At 38.0% G+C, this 16,264-nt stretch overlaps 1 protein-coding gene across 6 annotated transcripts in view; it reads right to left on the bottom strand.

Annotated features, from left to right (window-relative positions):
• Nucleotides 1-469: 469 nt before the first annotated feature.
• The window catches only part of Xiap (X-linked inhibitor of apoptosis), a 55,061-nt gene continuing 39,266 nt past the window's right edge, over nt 470-16,264 (bottom strand). For all 6 annotated transcript variants that reach the window (XM_076918268.1, XM_076918270.1, XM_076918271.1 and 3 more), the window contains 4 exons: nt 14,496-14,574; nt 13,340-13,382; nt 11,408-11,608; nt 470-5,456 (listed from right to left, as the gene is read on the bottom strand). In XM_076918268.1, coding sequence (XP_076774383.1) covers nt 5,263-5,456; nt 11,408-11,608; nt 13,340-13,382; nt 14,496-14,574 — 517 coding nt within the window. In that variant the 3' untranslated portion in view covers nt 470-5,262. The remainder of the gene's footprint in view (nt 5,457-11,407; nt 11,609-13,339; nt 13,383-14,495; nt 14,575-16,264) is intronic.

Here is a 16,264-nt window from a genome sequence, read left to right as displayed (position 1 = left end):
ACTTTAATATATTTTTTAAAAGATTCATTACTTTTTTTGGGAACAGGGTTGCAGCAGTTTTCTCTTATGTAACCCTAGCTGTCCTGGAATTCATGAGATCTGCCTGCCTCTGCTTCCTGCGTGCTGGGATTAAAGCCATAGACCACTACCACCTGGCTGACTACTTTTATGTGTACAATGTATCACAGAGCGGAGCATGTGCCTGTAAGCATGTTCGGGGGATAAGGGGACCTGCTGTCAAGTCCTACCTGAGTTCAATCTACCTTGGTAGAACCTAGCATGTATGGAGTCTTGGATTTGACCCTCAATGCTTCATATATCAGGTAATCCCAGCACTAAGGAGGTAGAGGAAAGAGGATCAGAAGAAGTTCAAGGCCACCCTCATCCATACTGAGTTTAAGGCCAGTAGCCTGGGTTGATACATGAGATCGTATCTCAACAAAACAAATAAAATCAAATACAAAGAAGATAACATTTTAAAGAATAGTGCTTTATTGAATAAGTCTTATTCACAGAAAAATAAGCTTTAGTCTACAACAAATGACAGATTATAGAGCAGAAAGCAATGCTCATAAGATTCCATGATGAAAGAAAGGTATCCATTAAAAGAACAAAAGGAGTCATAAAATTATATTCACAAATATAGTACACAAACATGGCAAAACAATCGGTCATTCTTTCAGGTAAAGTATAACAAAAATGCAAAAACAGAAATTACATTAAAGCCATTATTACATCAAATTAAAAATGCAAGTTTGTTGGTAAGTATAGACAGTGATAAAATATACTTACACAGTAATCTTAAATGCTCATTAATAAAACATAAGCACATAGTAAATGTCAAACAGCTGTACTCACATCTGCAAACTTCAGCCTCCAAAAGAGAACTTTACCACTCAAACATTCACTGTCAGCATACCACTGTCAGATTGTTTAATTTGAAACTATCAACAACTGTCCTACTGTAGAAATGATAAAGCACCACTTATTATGCAGTGAAAAGAGTGTTATAGAATGAATAGTTGAAAAACCCCTGAGACTTCCAGGACAAGTGGCTGGTATGGTGAGGCTTTTCAACCTCAAACTATGTCCCAGTAAGGAATCTATCACTAGTTAGCTATATAACTTTGCACCAATTACCTGTCCTTGTGAGTAGTTGCCTTGACAATAAAATGAAGGTGGTGGTGGTGTGAATAAGTGACTTTCTAAGGTCATATCTAGCTCTGATAGTCTGTGACTTTATTATGTAAGGGAGAAATCTACATTGTGCTGAATGTTTCAGAGCCAAACTAAACTATTAAGATGGGAATAAATTGACTGTTTCTATTAGAAAAACTCAACTGAACTTAGTAAAAAATAATTTTTCTAGTTTTTGTAAAAGGAATGTAAATATTTTAAAGGATTGAACTATTTATTTATTACAATTTATAGCGTTGTTATAAGAAGCATCCAGCGAGACAAATAATAGTGAGTAAAAATTAACATAAGAGTTTCATTTAAGCTTTAAAAATTATTTTTATTTTATGTGTAGGCATGTATGACTGTATGTGTACATGCATGCATGTGCCCCTGGAGGCCAGAAGAGCTGGAATTACATGCCCTTGTGAGCCATCATGTGGAGGCTGAGAACTGAACCTAAGCCCTCTGAAAATGCAGCAAGGATTCTCAACAGCTGACTTATTTTTCCAGGCCCTCTTTTATGCTTTAGTCCAAGATCCTCCATCCAGACAAACCCATGGAGTTTTTAGGATGAGAGTTAACACTTAAGAGTATAAGATGTTCTTGAGTTCCATCATCTTGGAAGATGGTTGTGTTAATTGTTTTTTTTTCTCTCTCTTTTGTGTATGTGTCTGGTGTAAGTGGATACCTGTCATGGTGCATGTGTGGAAGCAGCGGATACCCTTTGGATGTTGGTGGGCCCTCGCCCATGGTTTACCATGGTGCCTCTTTGTTACTACATAATCCATTAGTTGACCATGAGCTTCTGGACATTCTCCTATCTACTTCCTGATTCATGTAGGCATTCTGAAATTACAGATACTTGGGCTAGTGCACTTGTTTGTTTGTTTGTTTGTTTGGTTTGGTTTTGTGAAACAAGGTTCCCTGTCCTGGAACTCTCTCTATCTGTAGATAAGGCTGACTTCAAACCAACAGAGATCTCTCTACCTCTGCCTCCCAAATGCTGGGATTAAAGGAATGTGCTACCACCACCTGGCTGCACTCAGCTTTTATGTGGGTTCTGGGGATCTGAATTCAGGTCGTCAAGACTATTTGACTAGTTCTTTTCTTCACTCATGGCTACCTTTTTGAAAAGAGAAGATCTGACTAAAATGGTATCTGTCACATATTTCTCCATCCCTTTTCTCCTTTCTCTAATGACAATGACAGTCTACTTCATTTCTCCTCTTCTTTTATTTAGTATCTAGGTACTCAGAAGTACAATAAGAGTTAGGTCTAGTTAGGAACAACGCATGCAGCAAATTTAGAGTGGCAGTTTCCATTCAGAGAGCTCAAAAATATAAATCTTACTTACTAAAATAAAAACAGATAAAAACACACTGAAATAACAAGACAACAAACTATCCTACCATAGCGAAATCACACTCTATTCACTTAGTACACTCACCTCACCTCTACCCCTAACTACAGGAAGAGGCAAAAGTCTAGGAGGAAAGAGAATACTTTAATAAATGCTAAACACTCACAAAACTTTTGATCAACACAGTAAATAACAAATAAAAGTAACTATTGCAAAATAACTTCAAATTTCACATGACTAATATGTAGTAACATGGGTGGTTACTTCAAAATCCTAGAGTGAACTTTATACAGAAAAAGAACATTAACACACAGACACTGAGAACTCTCTCAGGGGTGGTGATTCAGATCTGGTTATACTGTGACCTTCCAAGTGACCATTTTTTTACACCACCATATTGGAAGGGATCCAGTGCTTTCTTGTTAGTGTGATTTCAGACCAACTCTGGTTAAGTCTCCAATAATTGGATTAGACCTGGAGTGCTATGAATTTAAGAACCTGAAGCAACAGCATTTTCTAAACAATTCCTAAAATAAACTTGTTAGCCACATCAGCTCCATGGATTCAATTTCGCAACTCCTGAAGACAAGAAAAGAGGTCTTGCTTAACTCTCAGCACACAGGTTTTAAAAGAGTTTTAATGAACTGAGGCTCTGAGAACAAGAAAAGCCTTATCTGAAAACATTCAATCCTTAAGTCCTTGGCTAATAACTAGATTAAACAAACTACCTATATGACTTGTACCTGAAGTGCCTTGGAAACATTTTTAAAATTAACACCTTTATTCTCTGGTAGAATGCTTGAAATATAAATTGAAATTGAAATTGAAATCTTAGTCAACTTAGATCAAATGTAACCTAACGATTATATAACTGAACCTAAGCAGAAGACACTACACAGAACTAAGGATGTTCATGGAAAAAAAAAAACCCACCAACAACAAAGAGCAAAAAGGGCAGTCAGTTACTTAATTCTGTTGGTTTCTATTTAAATTTGCAATTAAAATAACATTACTTACCATAGTAGTCAACAGAGGTTAGGAGAACCTAACAATACTCTTTCTCTTAGAAAATACAACAAAAAGTCTAAATTGTAACAGTTTTGCTCCCAAACTGTTCTCTGTAGTAAAACAGACCATTCATTACATGATAATTACTTAAGGTAAATCCCATGTTCTATGAATCATTTTAGCTTTTGATTGTATTCATATTGACTTATACAAGTTGTTAAAAATATTCAAACTACTCTTGTCAGTATGTTACAGTTTCCAAGGTTTAAGGATCTTAAGAAGATATTATTAAAGTATCCACTACCATTACTAGTTAAGAAAACAAACAAACATAAAAAAAAAATCAAAGACTGAACATTCTGTACTATATACATCTTAATCATCCTAACAGCAAAAACTACATGAAACTTTTAGGACACAAAATGACATTGAGAATCTCAACATGGAGAGCTTACACTAAAACTACAAGCTGTATACAAACAAGCTTCTACATTTACCTACGGAAGCAGACAGATGGTTAAAATACTGGGTTAACAAAGATCTTTTAGTAAAGTGACTTAGGCAGGCTTAAACTAGCAAGGATTAAGGATGAATCCTTACTAATTAATTGGAAGATCTGAGACATATTTTATATTTCATTTTACAAAATCAGAAATATTTATTTTGAAACAAGATAAAAAGACATGATCTACCTGTCAGAAAACTACCACTCAGAAGTATTTTTCATCCACAAAGCAGGTAAAACAAAAACATTCAAATTTCACATTGGCACCAGAAAAGTTAACTGGCCTGCTTCCTGGATTAGAAAAACTAAAACTGAGCGATAAGTAGTTTTTCAGACGTTTGAACATGCCTAAGCCTTTAAATCAGCAAAATATTTACTAAGAATTCTGATTATAAAAGTAATACATACTTATAAAACCTTCAAACAGAAAAAAAAGTAAAAGGCTCTATAAGCCCCTCTAAGACCCATTCCCCCACCCCCCAGAAGAAAAAATACATTTAAGAATGTGATACTTATCTTTCCAAATCTTTTTGTCCTGTACAGATACAAAATACACACACAATGATTTGGCTCTAACTAGATACAATGTTTTGCCACTTGTATTTTTCACTTACTATATCTGTGTTGCCTTTCCATGTCAGTACATGCTGGTTAGATGGTACTCTACCACTAAATACCTTTTAGGAGATGGTAAAATCACTTAAAAATATTCATGTAAGTACATTTATAATTCCAATAAATTCCAAGTAAATGGGCAGAATCCTAAAACACAGAAACAAACATCTAAAAACAATGTTTATCCTCCCACCAGTGTGGAACAGTTCTTTCCCCGTTTACACTAAGCAAATTAAAGTAATTGGGCAGATTAAATCAAATCTCCCTGCTTATACAGAACACTCCATTTGTCAAGCTTATGCAAAAGGAATGAAAACTGCAGGTGATTAATTCACTTATACACAGAAATCAAATCAGTGTACAACAAATATACATGTGAACAGTTATAAAATGCTTCTTTGTCTAAGGTTTCACGAGAGTAAAACACTGGATAAATGATGCAGAAATTCCCCATTTAGACCAAACAGTGCTGGTAACATTTGTTTCCATTTGGGAGCAGATGCTAATGGAATGCATTGCTGATTACTTAAAGTTCGCTCACATCACACATTCAATTAGAGTAAGAAGAACATAACATGCCTACTGTGGTGCTGGATTAAGACATAAAAATTTTTTGCTTGAACGTAATGACTGTGTAGCACATGGGACATTTGTCAACTGCCTCAGCACACTGTTTACAAGTGACCAGATGTCCACAGGGAACAAAAACTACAGCAATATTTCTATCCATACAGATCTTGCAAAGCTTCTCCTCTTGTAGGCGCCTTAGCTGCTCTTCAGTACTAACGTCTGTATAAAGAGAGAAACAACATATACTAGTTTTTGGCTTTGTTTAAATTCGTTGAGACATTGAACCTCTCCTGTGTGCCAGACACTCAAGTCCTGGGAGACATGAAAATGACTCAGACATAGCACAAATTCTTAAGTAGCTTGGATGCTAGTGGGAGAGGCTGTGAGGGCAGCTAGAGAGGGTAAGTACAAAGCAGAACGTGCTATAATCAAGTTACATACAAAGTGCTCTAGGGCAAGATGAACAACTTCCTCTGTCTGGGTGGTTGGGAAGGCATCATGACAAGAAGGACTTTGGTGGTGTGGTGACATTTAAGTACAGGCAACAAACTACCAGGCAGAAAAGGCAAGGATGAAGTAAATGTACAAACATATTAAAAGGCATGGGTAATTCCAGGAAGAGGTCTATTTGAAGGATTCTTCTACAGTGGGACAGGTAGGATTTAGTGCTTAGATATGAGGCCTGGACAGAGAAAGAGGAACTAAAGTTGCATTTGTTAATGTGTCAAGGAGGCCGGAAGAACTATTGGAAATAGAAAGGGAGGTAAAGGCTTTACAGTTTCAAGTATATTTTAGATGTTGGCAGGGTATCTAAACAAAAACATTTGGGTGTGATTAGCATATAGAGGATACTGAAGTAGCTGCATAGTTGAACCTTTGCCAAAACAGATTCTGTGAAATGCTAACAAATATGGCATAAAACTGTAATTTGTAGTCATATATGATAACAGCAACAACAACCAACAGTAATCGAGCATAAATATTATATGCTAGACATTACTCCAAATAAATTACATATTTTTTGTTTGTTTGTTTGTTTGGTTGGTTTTTCGAGACAGGGTTTCTCTGTATAGCCCTGGCTGTCCTGGAACTTATTCTGTAGACCAGGCTGGCCTCAAACGCAGAAATCTGCCTGCCTCTGCCTCCCAAGTGCTGGGATTAAAGGGATGCACCATCACTGCCCGGCTACATATTCTAACTATATTTGTAATTACTGTATACTAATGGTTTATAAATCTGGCCTCCAATGAGAATTACTTGAAGGTTTTTTCCTTCTTTGGGGTGTTTATATGTTGGGGGTGGGCAGTCAGCAATCCTGGAAGTTCAGGATACTTTTTACCCCTCATTGTACTTACCTCTTGTGTCATTTTTTAAAAACAAGTTTCCTTTCTTTCTAAGAAATAATTCATTCCATTTATTTATAGTTGTGTGAGTGCATACATTGTGGCAGATGTGTCAAAGTGCAGAGGTCAACTTTGAGGAGTTGGTTCTCTTGAGGTCTATAGTCCTCAAGTTAGCTGTTCAGGCTTGGAAGCAATTTACCCACTGCGCAACCATTGTACTAGCACTGCTAGGTTCTACTAAATTCTAGGGCTAGTCACACGGGAACTACTTTATTGTATGTATCCCATTATAAAAACACAATGCATTTCCCTGTTTATCTGTGGATCTCCTTTTAAAAACAAAACAAAACAAAACAAAATTCGGGGTCTCACTACGTAGCCATAGCTAGCCTGGAACTAAGAGAGAGACCTGCCTGTCTTTGCCTACTGAATCCTGGGATTAAAGGTGTGCATCACAATGCCTGCCATCACTCCTTTTTATGGCATTTATGCCTTAGAGGGAACATTATTTCCAAAACATGCTTGGAAAGCAATGGTTTAATTTCATTCAAGTACAAGCACTCATTGAACACTTACTTACTTGGGCATTTGGTATACAATAAATAATACATACATACATTTTAGGCACACAATATTCACAGACAAGTCAGGAACACAAGTAAACAGGAAATTATGGCATGCTACAGTGACAATGGTATTATACGAATGTGAAAGAAATGACTGAAGCATGCTTCAAGAGACACAACATGGCTTATAAGAGCATAAATAAAAACTGGTAATTGAGCATGAAGGAAAATATATCAGGTACAGAAGGTCAGCAAGAATTGACCCTTAAGGATGAGGTAAACCATGGAAGAGTTAAGACTTGATTCTGAGGGTTCTGAGAGTTGGTGAGGAGTTTTGAATCAGAGAGAGGTACTTCCACATTTGAGCTATCTGGGTAAGAAGGGGACAAAAAGATTGTTCTTATCTCTTCTTAAGAAACAGCCTTCAGGCTGGGTGTGGGGGCTCATGCCTTTAATCCCAGCATTTGTGTGGTAGAAGCAGGTGGATCTCTTGAGTTTGAGATACAGCCAGGGCTACACACAGAGCTGTCTCCAGCCCCCCTCCCCCAACCAAAAAAAAAAAAAAAAAAAGAAAGAAAGAAAAAAAGAAAACAGAAAAAAATCTCTGGAAGCAGCTTATCTGCTGTATTTTTGGTTGCTCATTGAAATAATGGAAGCATACTAATGCAGTCTAGGTTGCTTTTCTGTTACTTATTCTTTTTAACACAGGGTCACATATATCCCAGGCTGGCCTCAAACTCATTATGTAGCCAAAGCTGACTTTGAACTCCTGACCTTCCTGTTTATACTTCTCAAATTTTGGGATTAAAGGCATATACTACTGCATCCAGCTTTTGCTGTGCTGGAGATGAAATCTTAGGTTATCCACATGCTATACAAGCTCTCATCAGCTGAGGAATAGCTGAGAATACAATACCCCTTTCCTTTTGAGACAGAGTCTTGCTATATAGCCTAAAATGGTCATGAGTGATAACTCTTTCTGCTTTAATCTCTAGAGTGCTGGGATTCTAAGTGTGGATCATCATGCCCAGGAATTAATATTCCTCGTAGGTTTGATTTTGATTCCATCTTACAGATCCACAGGAATGAAATCAAACACTGATATCATCAGTTATACTTTTTCTAATCAGCTATATACTAAGGATGCTTCTGACTAGTAATTTACCCCCGGTAATTATTTTTTTTCTTTCTTTTTTTGTTTTGGAGATAGGGTTTCTCTGTGTAGCCCTGGCTGTCCTGGAACGCACTCTGTAGACCAGGCTGGCTTCAAACTCAGAAATCTGCCTGCCTCTGCCTCCCAAGTGCTGGGATTAAAGGCCACCACTGCCTGGCTGGTAATTACTTTACAATACAAAGGTGACTATTGCACTCTACATCCTTGCCTATGACATCTTTTTGTTATTGTTGAATCAGTGTCTCTATAAGCAGCTGTCTATTCTGGAACTTGCTATATAGACACCAGGCTGGCCTTGAACTCTGATAGACCCACCCACCTGTGTCCGCCTCTGGAGTGTTAGGAAATTTTCCCACAAGGCCCACTTTGAGATAAGGATGTTCCAGGTACATAGCAATAAAAGCTTGGTATTTAGATAACATTTGCTGTTACTTCCTAATATTTTTTTTTGTTTGTTTTTTGAGACAAGGTTTCTCTGTGTAGCCCTGGCTGTCCTGGAACTCACTCTGTAGACCAGGCTGGCCTCGAACTCAGAAATCCGCCTGCCTCTGCCTCCCAAGTGCTGGGATTAAAGGCACGCGCCACCACCGACTGGTTACTTCCTAATATTTTTAGTATATTATTTAAAACTTTGAGATAGGGTCTTACATGTTGCTCAGACTGGCCCTGAACTCCTAGGCTCAAGTAATCCTACCACCTCAGCCTCCAAAGCAGCTGAGAATAGAGACATGCTAGGACTACTATGTGCAGCTTAGGAACTTCTGCTCTTCGCCTATTTTAAAATATCGTGTGTGTGTGTGTGTGTGTGTGTCTATGTACACATGTGCAGGTGCTTATGGACTTTACAAGTAGGTGTCACATATCCTGTAGCTGGAGTTACAAGTAGTTGTAAACTACCCAATGTGGAAGCTGGGGACCAAACTTATGTACTCTGCAAGAATACTATACTTTTTTTTAAGATTACTGAGCCACCTGTGCAGCTCCTTTCATGCATTAAAAAAAATGTATGCACCCTTCCTACACTATCCACAGATGATACTTCTGATTGTTTTTTGCCTTGTCTTCTCAGAAGACTTTCGGAATCAAGAGATTCCTGGCCAAGTACAAAGGTAATACTACCTAACGGATTTGGACAAACACTGGTAACATAGTCAGGTTTAACTCCAAGAGAAGACTCTAGAGAAGAATGAAATCGGGGCTGTAAGAATGTACATACGTGGTGGGACTCAGGATTTATGCTCACTCACGGTCACATGTTATTCCTATCAGATGGAGCTGAATGTTTGGACCACTAGACACTTGGTCATATTTAAACTGGGAGTTCTAATTTGCTTTTCTGTTTCACATAAGCTAATTGGTTTTTTCAATAATAAGTATGTCGAATCTAGAAAAAAAAACCCGTGTATCCATATCTGTATTTCTGTGTCTGCTGTATGCCTGTGTATATAAGTGTGCTTGCTTATGTACAAGAAGGGTAGAGACTTATGTCAGTTACCTTTGTCAAATTGCTCCTCCATATCATTTTTGAGACAGAGACTCTCTCTGAACATAGAGTTCACCAACTGGCTAGACTGGCTTGTTAGGGATCCCTGAGGATCTACTTATCTCTCTTTCCCATACCCCTGAGGTTGATTTCTGGACTTTACATGTTATGTGTACAAGCATAAGCGTACGTGTACACACACACACACACACACACACACACACACACACACACAAATTTATATGCCCCTTAGCACTCACTGGGTCAAAAAGGGTATAAGGATGCATGAAATCAGAAGAGTAGTGGAAGGAATGGAGGATGAATATAAGTACATGTACGAAACACCATTAAACCTATCATTATATATATAATTAATATATGTAATTGAGACATTTGAAAATAAGATGAATAAACTAGTGAATCTTTAGATCTTTATTAAAATGGATCAAGTGAAAAATGTTTTAAGAGATTAGAGAAGTGAGGGTGTACCTCATTGGTAGAGTTTCTGCTTAACATATAAGCCCTGAGCTTACCTTCTAGCACTAAAAAAAAAGGAGGGGTATTAAGACCACCTATTTAGGATTTAGGAAATTAATTTTGTCTAGTGTGATTAGAAAAAGTGATAGGGAATGAATGTTTGTGTTCCTTACATTCACAGTGATGCTCAGAGGAAAGGCTTTGGGAAGTATAGTCATGTGCTACTGAACAATGCTTTGGTAACCAGAGAAGCATGTATATTGTTCCTAATGTTATGGCATAATGCATCACGTGTTTGTAATAATGCTGGTATTAACCAACTTCCTAAGTTGCTAGTCATATGAAAGCATAACATACAGTTGATAAAACTTGAAGATGAAAAAACCCAACACTATTCTACTGGTTTACATATTACCTTGCATACTTTATTAACAGAATCTACTCCTCCATATAAATCAACTACCATAAAATAATATACCATATCATGTCAACAGCAGCCTCGTGGCATCTCATGTTTATAATAAAGTATCTGGATTGCATGAAGAGGCCACAACAAGTGGTTCAGACATATGCCATCTATGCTTGTGTAAGTATATGTGATGATGTTCATTCAATGATGAGATTATGTAACAACACATCTCGCAAAACATATTCACTGTTAAGCAATGCATGAATACAATTAGGTTTAATAAAGTCATGAACATGAGAACTCTTGGGGGAATTACTAGCATGATATACACACTACTTTGGGAAGTCAACAATCTGCAGGGGGACCTACATTTGAACTCCCCAGTCTGTAAGAAACAAATGTATTTTGTTTAAACTACCTATTCTGTGGAATTTTATTATAGTAGCCTGAGAAACACAGCAGCATTAAGAGTACACTTAAAAAATATACTTATATGTTGAATATGTCAAAACAGACATTTACTATGGCCAAAAAGACAGATGAGACTTAAGATGGAAAAAGAGTTGCTTATTATTGAAGCCAACCCCTTCCTCTTTCCACTTCTGTTTATGTTTCAAGTTTACCATAATAAAAAAGTAAAAATGTTTATCCTATAGGGGACACTAGAAGGGAAGTGAATGGGCTGCAAGGTAATTTTTCTTATGAAAACAATGCATACCTTTCTGCAATGAAGTCTGACTTGACTCTTCCTGCATATTATCTTTCTGAGCACTCACAAGATCTGCAATTAGAACCTCAAGTGATACATAGCCGCTCCCAGATGTTTGGATTTTTTCTTCCATTGTTTTCTTAATGTCCTTGAAGCTAAATCCCATCCGTATAGCTTCCTGCACCATAGGATTCTGGAAGATGGTATCATCTGAAATCAACATTGCGTGGAGAAAGAACACAGTAGAAGTATTTTCATTAACACAATGGTAAAACAGTTTAGGGATCTGAGACTATAATGCGGCTGAAGAGTTCAGCGGTAGAGGGTTGGCCTACTATGTGTATTGCTGTGGCTTTGATTCCCAACGTTAAAAAGAAAAGCAGTGGTGGTACACAACTTTAATCCCAGCACTCAGGAGGCAGGGTCAGGCAGATCTTTGAGTTCTAGGCCAGCCTGATCTATAGAGAAAGTTCCAACACATCCAGGAAACCTTATCTCGAAAATCACACAAAAAGAGGCATGCTAGAGAAAAACAATTTCTTTAATTTTGTTATTTATGCCTGCTACCAAATCCATTCCAAATAATGTAACGTAGCTGTGTATTTTAAGTATATTTCAAGAACATTTATAGTATTCTCCTGCCTTGTAATTTGTGACACACAAAACAGATGATGGTACAGCATTAGGGAATAGGGACTCACCAGATACTCTAAATTAAGCTTTCTTTGAAACTGAAAAAGGAGATCTTTAAAAAACAAAACAAAAAACCCACAAAAGGCAAATCAAAACTCCAAAGAACACCAGTGTCAGGTGTTGTGGCGCACACCTTTAATTTTAGCACTCTGGAGGCAGAGGCAGGAAGGTATCTGGGGGTTTGACGCCAGCCTGGCCTTTAAACTGAGTTCTAGGACAGTTGAGATACATAGAAAGACTCTGTTCTACTCTACCACCACCAAAAGCCCATCCATAACCCCACTAAAAATTACATCTACAATATGCTATGGAATTTAGAAGACCTTGTTTATAGTACTAGATCTATTAACAATTTATAATAGTGCATGCCTTTAATTGGGAGGCAGAGGCAGGCAGATCTCTGTGAGTTTATAGTTAGCCTGGTGTACAAAGCAAGTCCATGACAGTCAGGGGTACACAGAGAAATCCTGTCTCTAAAAACAAAACAAAATGATACCATTGCCATGGGTAGATCACATCACCTGTTTGTTTCTTCAGGGGAATGTAGGAATAACTGCTGAGCTGCAGCTCAAGAGTACTTACCATTCACTGGGCTCAGTCGCTAGCACCAAACAATAACAAACACCATGCTTTAGCTGCATGTGGGGCTACGCACCCACAATCCCAGCACTAAAGAGACTGAGGCAGACAGAGAGAGGTCCAGGCCAGTCTGGCCTACACAGTAGATAGACTACGGAGATGGCTCAGAGGCTAAGAATACTGGCTCTTCCAGATGAGCTGAGTTCAATTCCCGGCACTCACATGGTGGCTCACAACCACCTTTAACTTCAGCTCCAGGGGATCTGACACCTTCTCCAAGCACTCATATAGCACATATATATATGAAGGCGGAACACCAACACATATTAAATAAATAAATGAAAATTAAAAATATAAACTAAACTTCTAATATCTTTGTTGCTTTAATACATTTTCCTTCCTCCCTCCCTCCCTTCCTTTCTTAAAACCATGCCATGCAATCCAGACTGACCACAAGTTCAGAATTCTCCTGCTTTAACACTGTGAGTGCTAGGATTATAGATTTACACCACAGCACCTCGCTTTCTATTAACATTCTCACTACAAAACTATCTGGTATAAAATTATAAGCACTTCATTAAATTCTTAAATTTACAGAAGCTTCATTAACCATAGTATAATAAATTGGCCATAAAACTAAACAGATTTATTTTTAATAAGCATATTTACCAATTTTTTTAGTTACTGATGGCATTTTTTCAGCAGTTCTTACCTAAAATAGAAATATGAATGGTAAGAATTCACTTTAGCAGAAAGCAATTATCTCAATTTGAAAAGTTAATAAACTTAAAAACAAAGTGGCTTTATTCTAATTCAAAAACCTTACTATTCATAACAAAATGGAAGGAAGGTAAGACTGTCAAATGATCACCCCTTAGAGACAAGAAGCTGAGGGCCAATGAAATCAAATGACTCCCTGGAGGGAACAAACAAAATGCCAACTCAACTAAAAGCTAAGGGTAGAACAGTCATGTCCACTCTAGACTCCCACTTCAGGCTAAGGCTCTTCTTAGTTTCCTAATGCTCTGACTGCCACTTCCCTGTGTGTCAATTCAGACACATCAGCACATCTTTTGTCCTAGTAGAGATTGAACCCAGGGGCTTGCTTATACTAGCCAGAAAAGGTAAAAGCTATGTATATCCTTGTCCTTATTTTTGCAATCTTAAGTATTATATAATCTTCTAAAAGGTTACTAAAGAGATGGCTCAGCAGTTGAGAACACCTGCTGCTCTTCTAGAAGATCAGAGCACAGTTCCCAGAATTCATATTGGGCAGCTTATTGTAACACTAGCTCCAGGGATCTGATGCCCTTTTATGGTTTCCTCAGTTGCCTGTACAACAAACAGTGTGTACACGTATGTACACACACACAGAAACCACAGGAAGACCAACAGAGTCAACTAACCTGGAACCTTGGGAACTCCCAGAGACCAAAGAGCAAGCATGGGCTGAACCTACCCACACACATACACACATATGTAGCACATGTATAGCTTAGTCTTCATGTGGGTCTCCCAACAACTGGAGTGGGGGCTGTCCCAAAAGCTGTTGCCTGCCTATGGATCCTGTTCCCCTAACTGGCCCTCCTTTCTCTGGCCTCAGTGGGAGAAGATGCTACTAGTCCTGCTGTGCTGGGGTGGGGTGATACCCAGGGAGGGCCTTCACCTTTCAGGGAAAAGGGGGGGAATGAATGGGGGGAGAGGTTGTGTGAAGGAGAAACTGGGGAATGGGGGGTGGATGTTGGGATGTAAAGTGAATAAATAATGAAAACAAAAGAAAAAATGATATAGAGTTTGAAAATATATTGCACAATAAGCAACTTACCAAAGATTCCCCAAGTGAATGGGTTAAATGAATATTATTTATATATTCTTGCCCCTTCTCATCCAATAGATATTTACACCTAAAAGATTAAAGAAAATTAAACTCTACTAGCTGATAAATTAGTGAAGTATTAGTGAAGGCAGGCTCTAGCATATAAATTCCATTAGCTATCTTTTTGGGGCCAGAGAGATGGCACTTTCTGACTAGTCTGATGCCTGACTTCAATCTCAGGAGCTCACAGGAGAGAACAAACTCCTCCAGGCTATATTTACACTCTAATTGTGCATTATTTCATGTACATCCCCCACCCATGCAACAAACCAACAAATAGTAAAACCAATCTTTTCATTCTTATTGTCTTTTTGTATGTGTTACAGGGGAGCATGCTGAGCAGGTACTCCATCACTGAACTATAACATCAGTTCCCATCAGAGGCCATTCTGAAGCTGGCCTCAAATTTGCTCCATAGCCAAACATGACCTTTGATTTCTAATCCTCCTGCCTACATATCTCAAGTGTTAGGATGATAAGCAGGAATAACCATAAATCACCCAGTCTTTTAAAAACAGCTTTTTATTTGAGATAGGGTCTTTCTAGGAAATCCAGGCTGGCCTTGAGTATGCCTTGAACTTCCCATCCACTCTCACCAGACTCCTAAGTAGCTGAGGTTAAAAGCCTCAACTTCATTCACTGTTTCTGAGGAGCCACAAAGCACTACTATCCAATTCCTTATCCATCTGTAACTTCAAGACTAAAATAATGCTATTACACATGCAATTTGAGAACTTTCAATTTTCAAGTAAGAGTTACTAAATTAGGAGCCAAGTATGGTGGCATCCGATTGTAATTTCAGCACTTGGGAGATTGATATAAAAACCTGGCTACTCTGGGCTATATATATAGTCTATGACAAAAAAGAAAATGAAAAAAAAAAAGTTGAAGAAGTTATTAGCCAGGGATGGTGGCAAGCACCTGAATTATATGCACATTTTTTTTTGTTTGTTTTTTCAAGACAGGGTTTCTCTATGTAGCCCTGGCTGTCCTGGAACTCACTCTGTAGACCAGGCTGGCCTCGAACTCAGAAATCCGCCTGCCTCTGCCTCCCAAGTGCTGGGATTAAAGGTGTGCGTCACCACTGCCCAGCCTGAATTATATGCACTTAGAAGATTAAACCAAGATCAGAACTTTAGCACCTTCTTTGGCTACATAGTGAATTCTTGCCAGCCTGAGCTACAAGAGATATTATCCCAAAGAAGAAACAAACAAAAAGGACAAGCATGGTACCACACCTCTAGATTACTCAAGAGGCAGAAGCTAGAGGACTGCCTCATCTACATAGGAATTTTCAGGCCAGTTAAGGCTACATAACAAGACCATATCTCAAACAAACAAACAAACAAAACTAAAATCAGGCAAAAGAAGCTATTAAATTAGTACTCTAACACTGAATTGTTACTACTTATTTATTTGTTTGTTTTGATATAAGGTTTCTCTGTATAGCTTTGGCTGTCCTGGAACTCCATAGACCAGGCTGACCTCAAACTCAAGAGATCCACCTGCCTCTGCCTCCTGAGTGCTGGGATTAAAGCCATTTGTCACCACTACCATTCGGGCAATACTGACATTTTTTACAAGTTCAAAATGGTTAACCTTTTTAAACTAGTACTGAACACTTAAAAACTTTAGTGTTTGCTTTCTGATTTAACTTGAATGTTGCTTTAAAAAGGTTCTTTTCAAATTATTGTTCTAATGTTTAAAGCTGCATTATT

Source organism: Arvicanthis niloticus, chromosome X (genome assembly GCF_011762505.2).
Source record: "Arvicanthis niloticus isolate mArvNil1 chromosome X, mArvNil1.pat.X, whole genome shotgun sequence".
Taxonomy (NCBI): domain Eukaryota; kingdom Metazoa; phylum Chordata; class Mammalia; order Rodentia; family Muridae; genus Arvicanthis; species Arvicanthis niloticus.
This window is presented reverse-complemented; position numbering and strand designations above follow the sequence as displayed.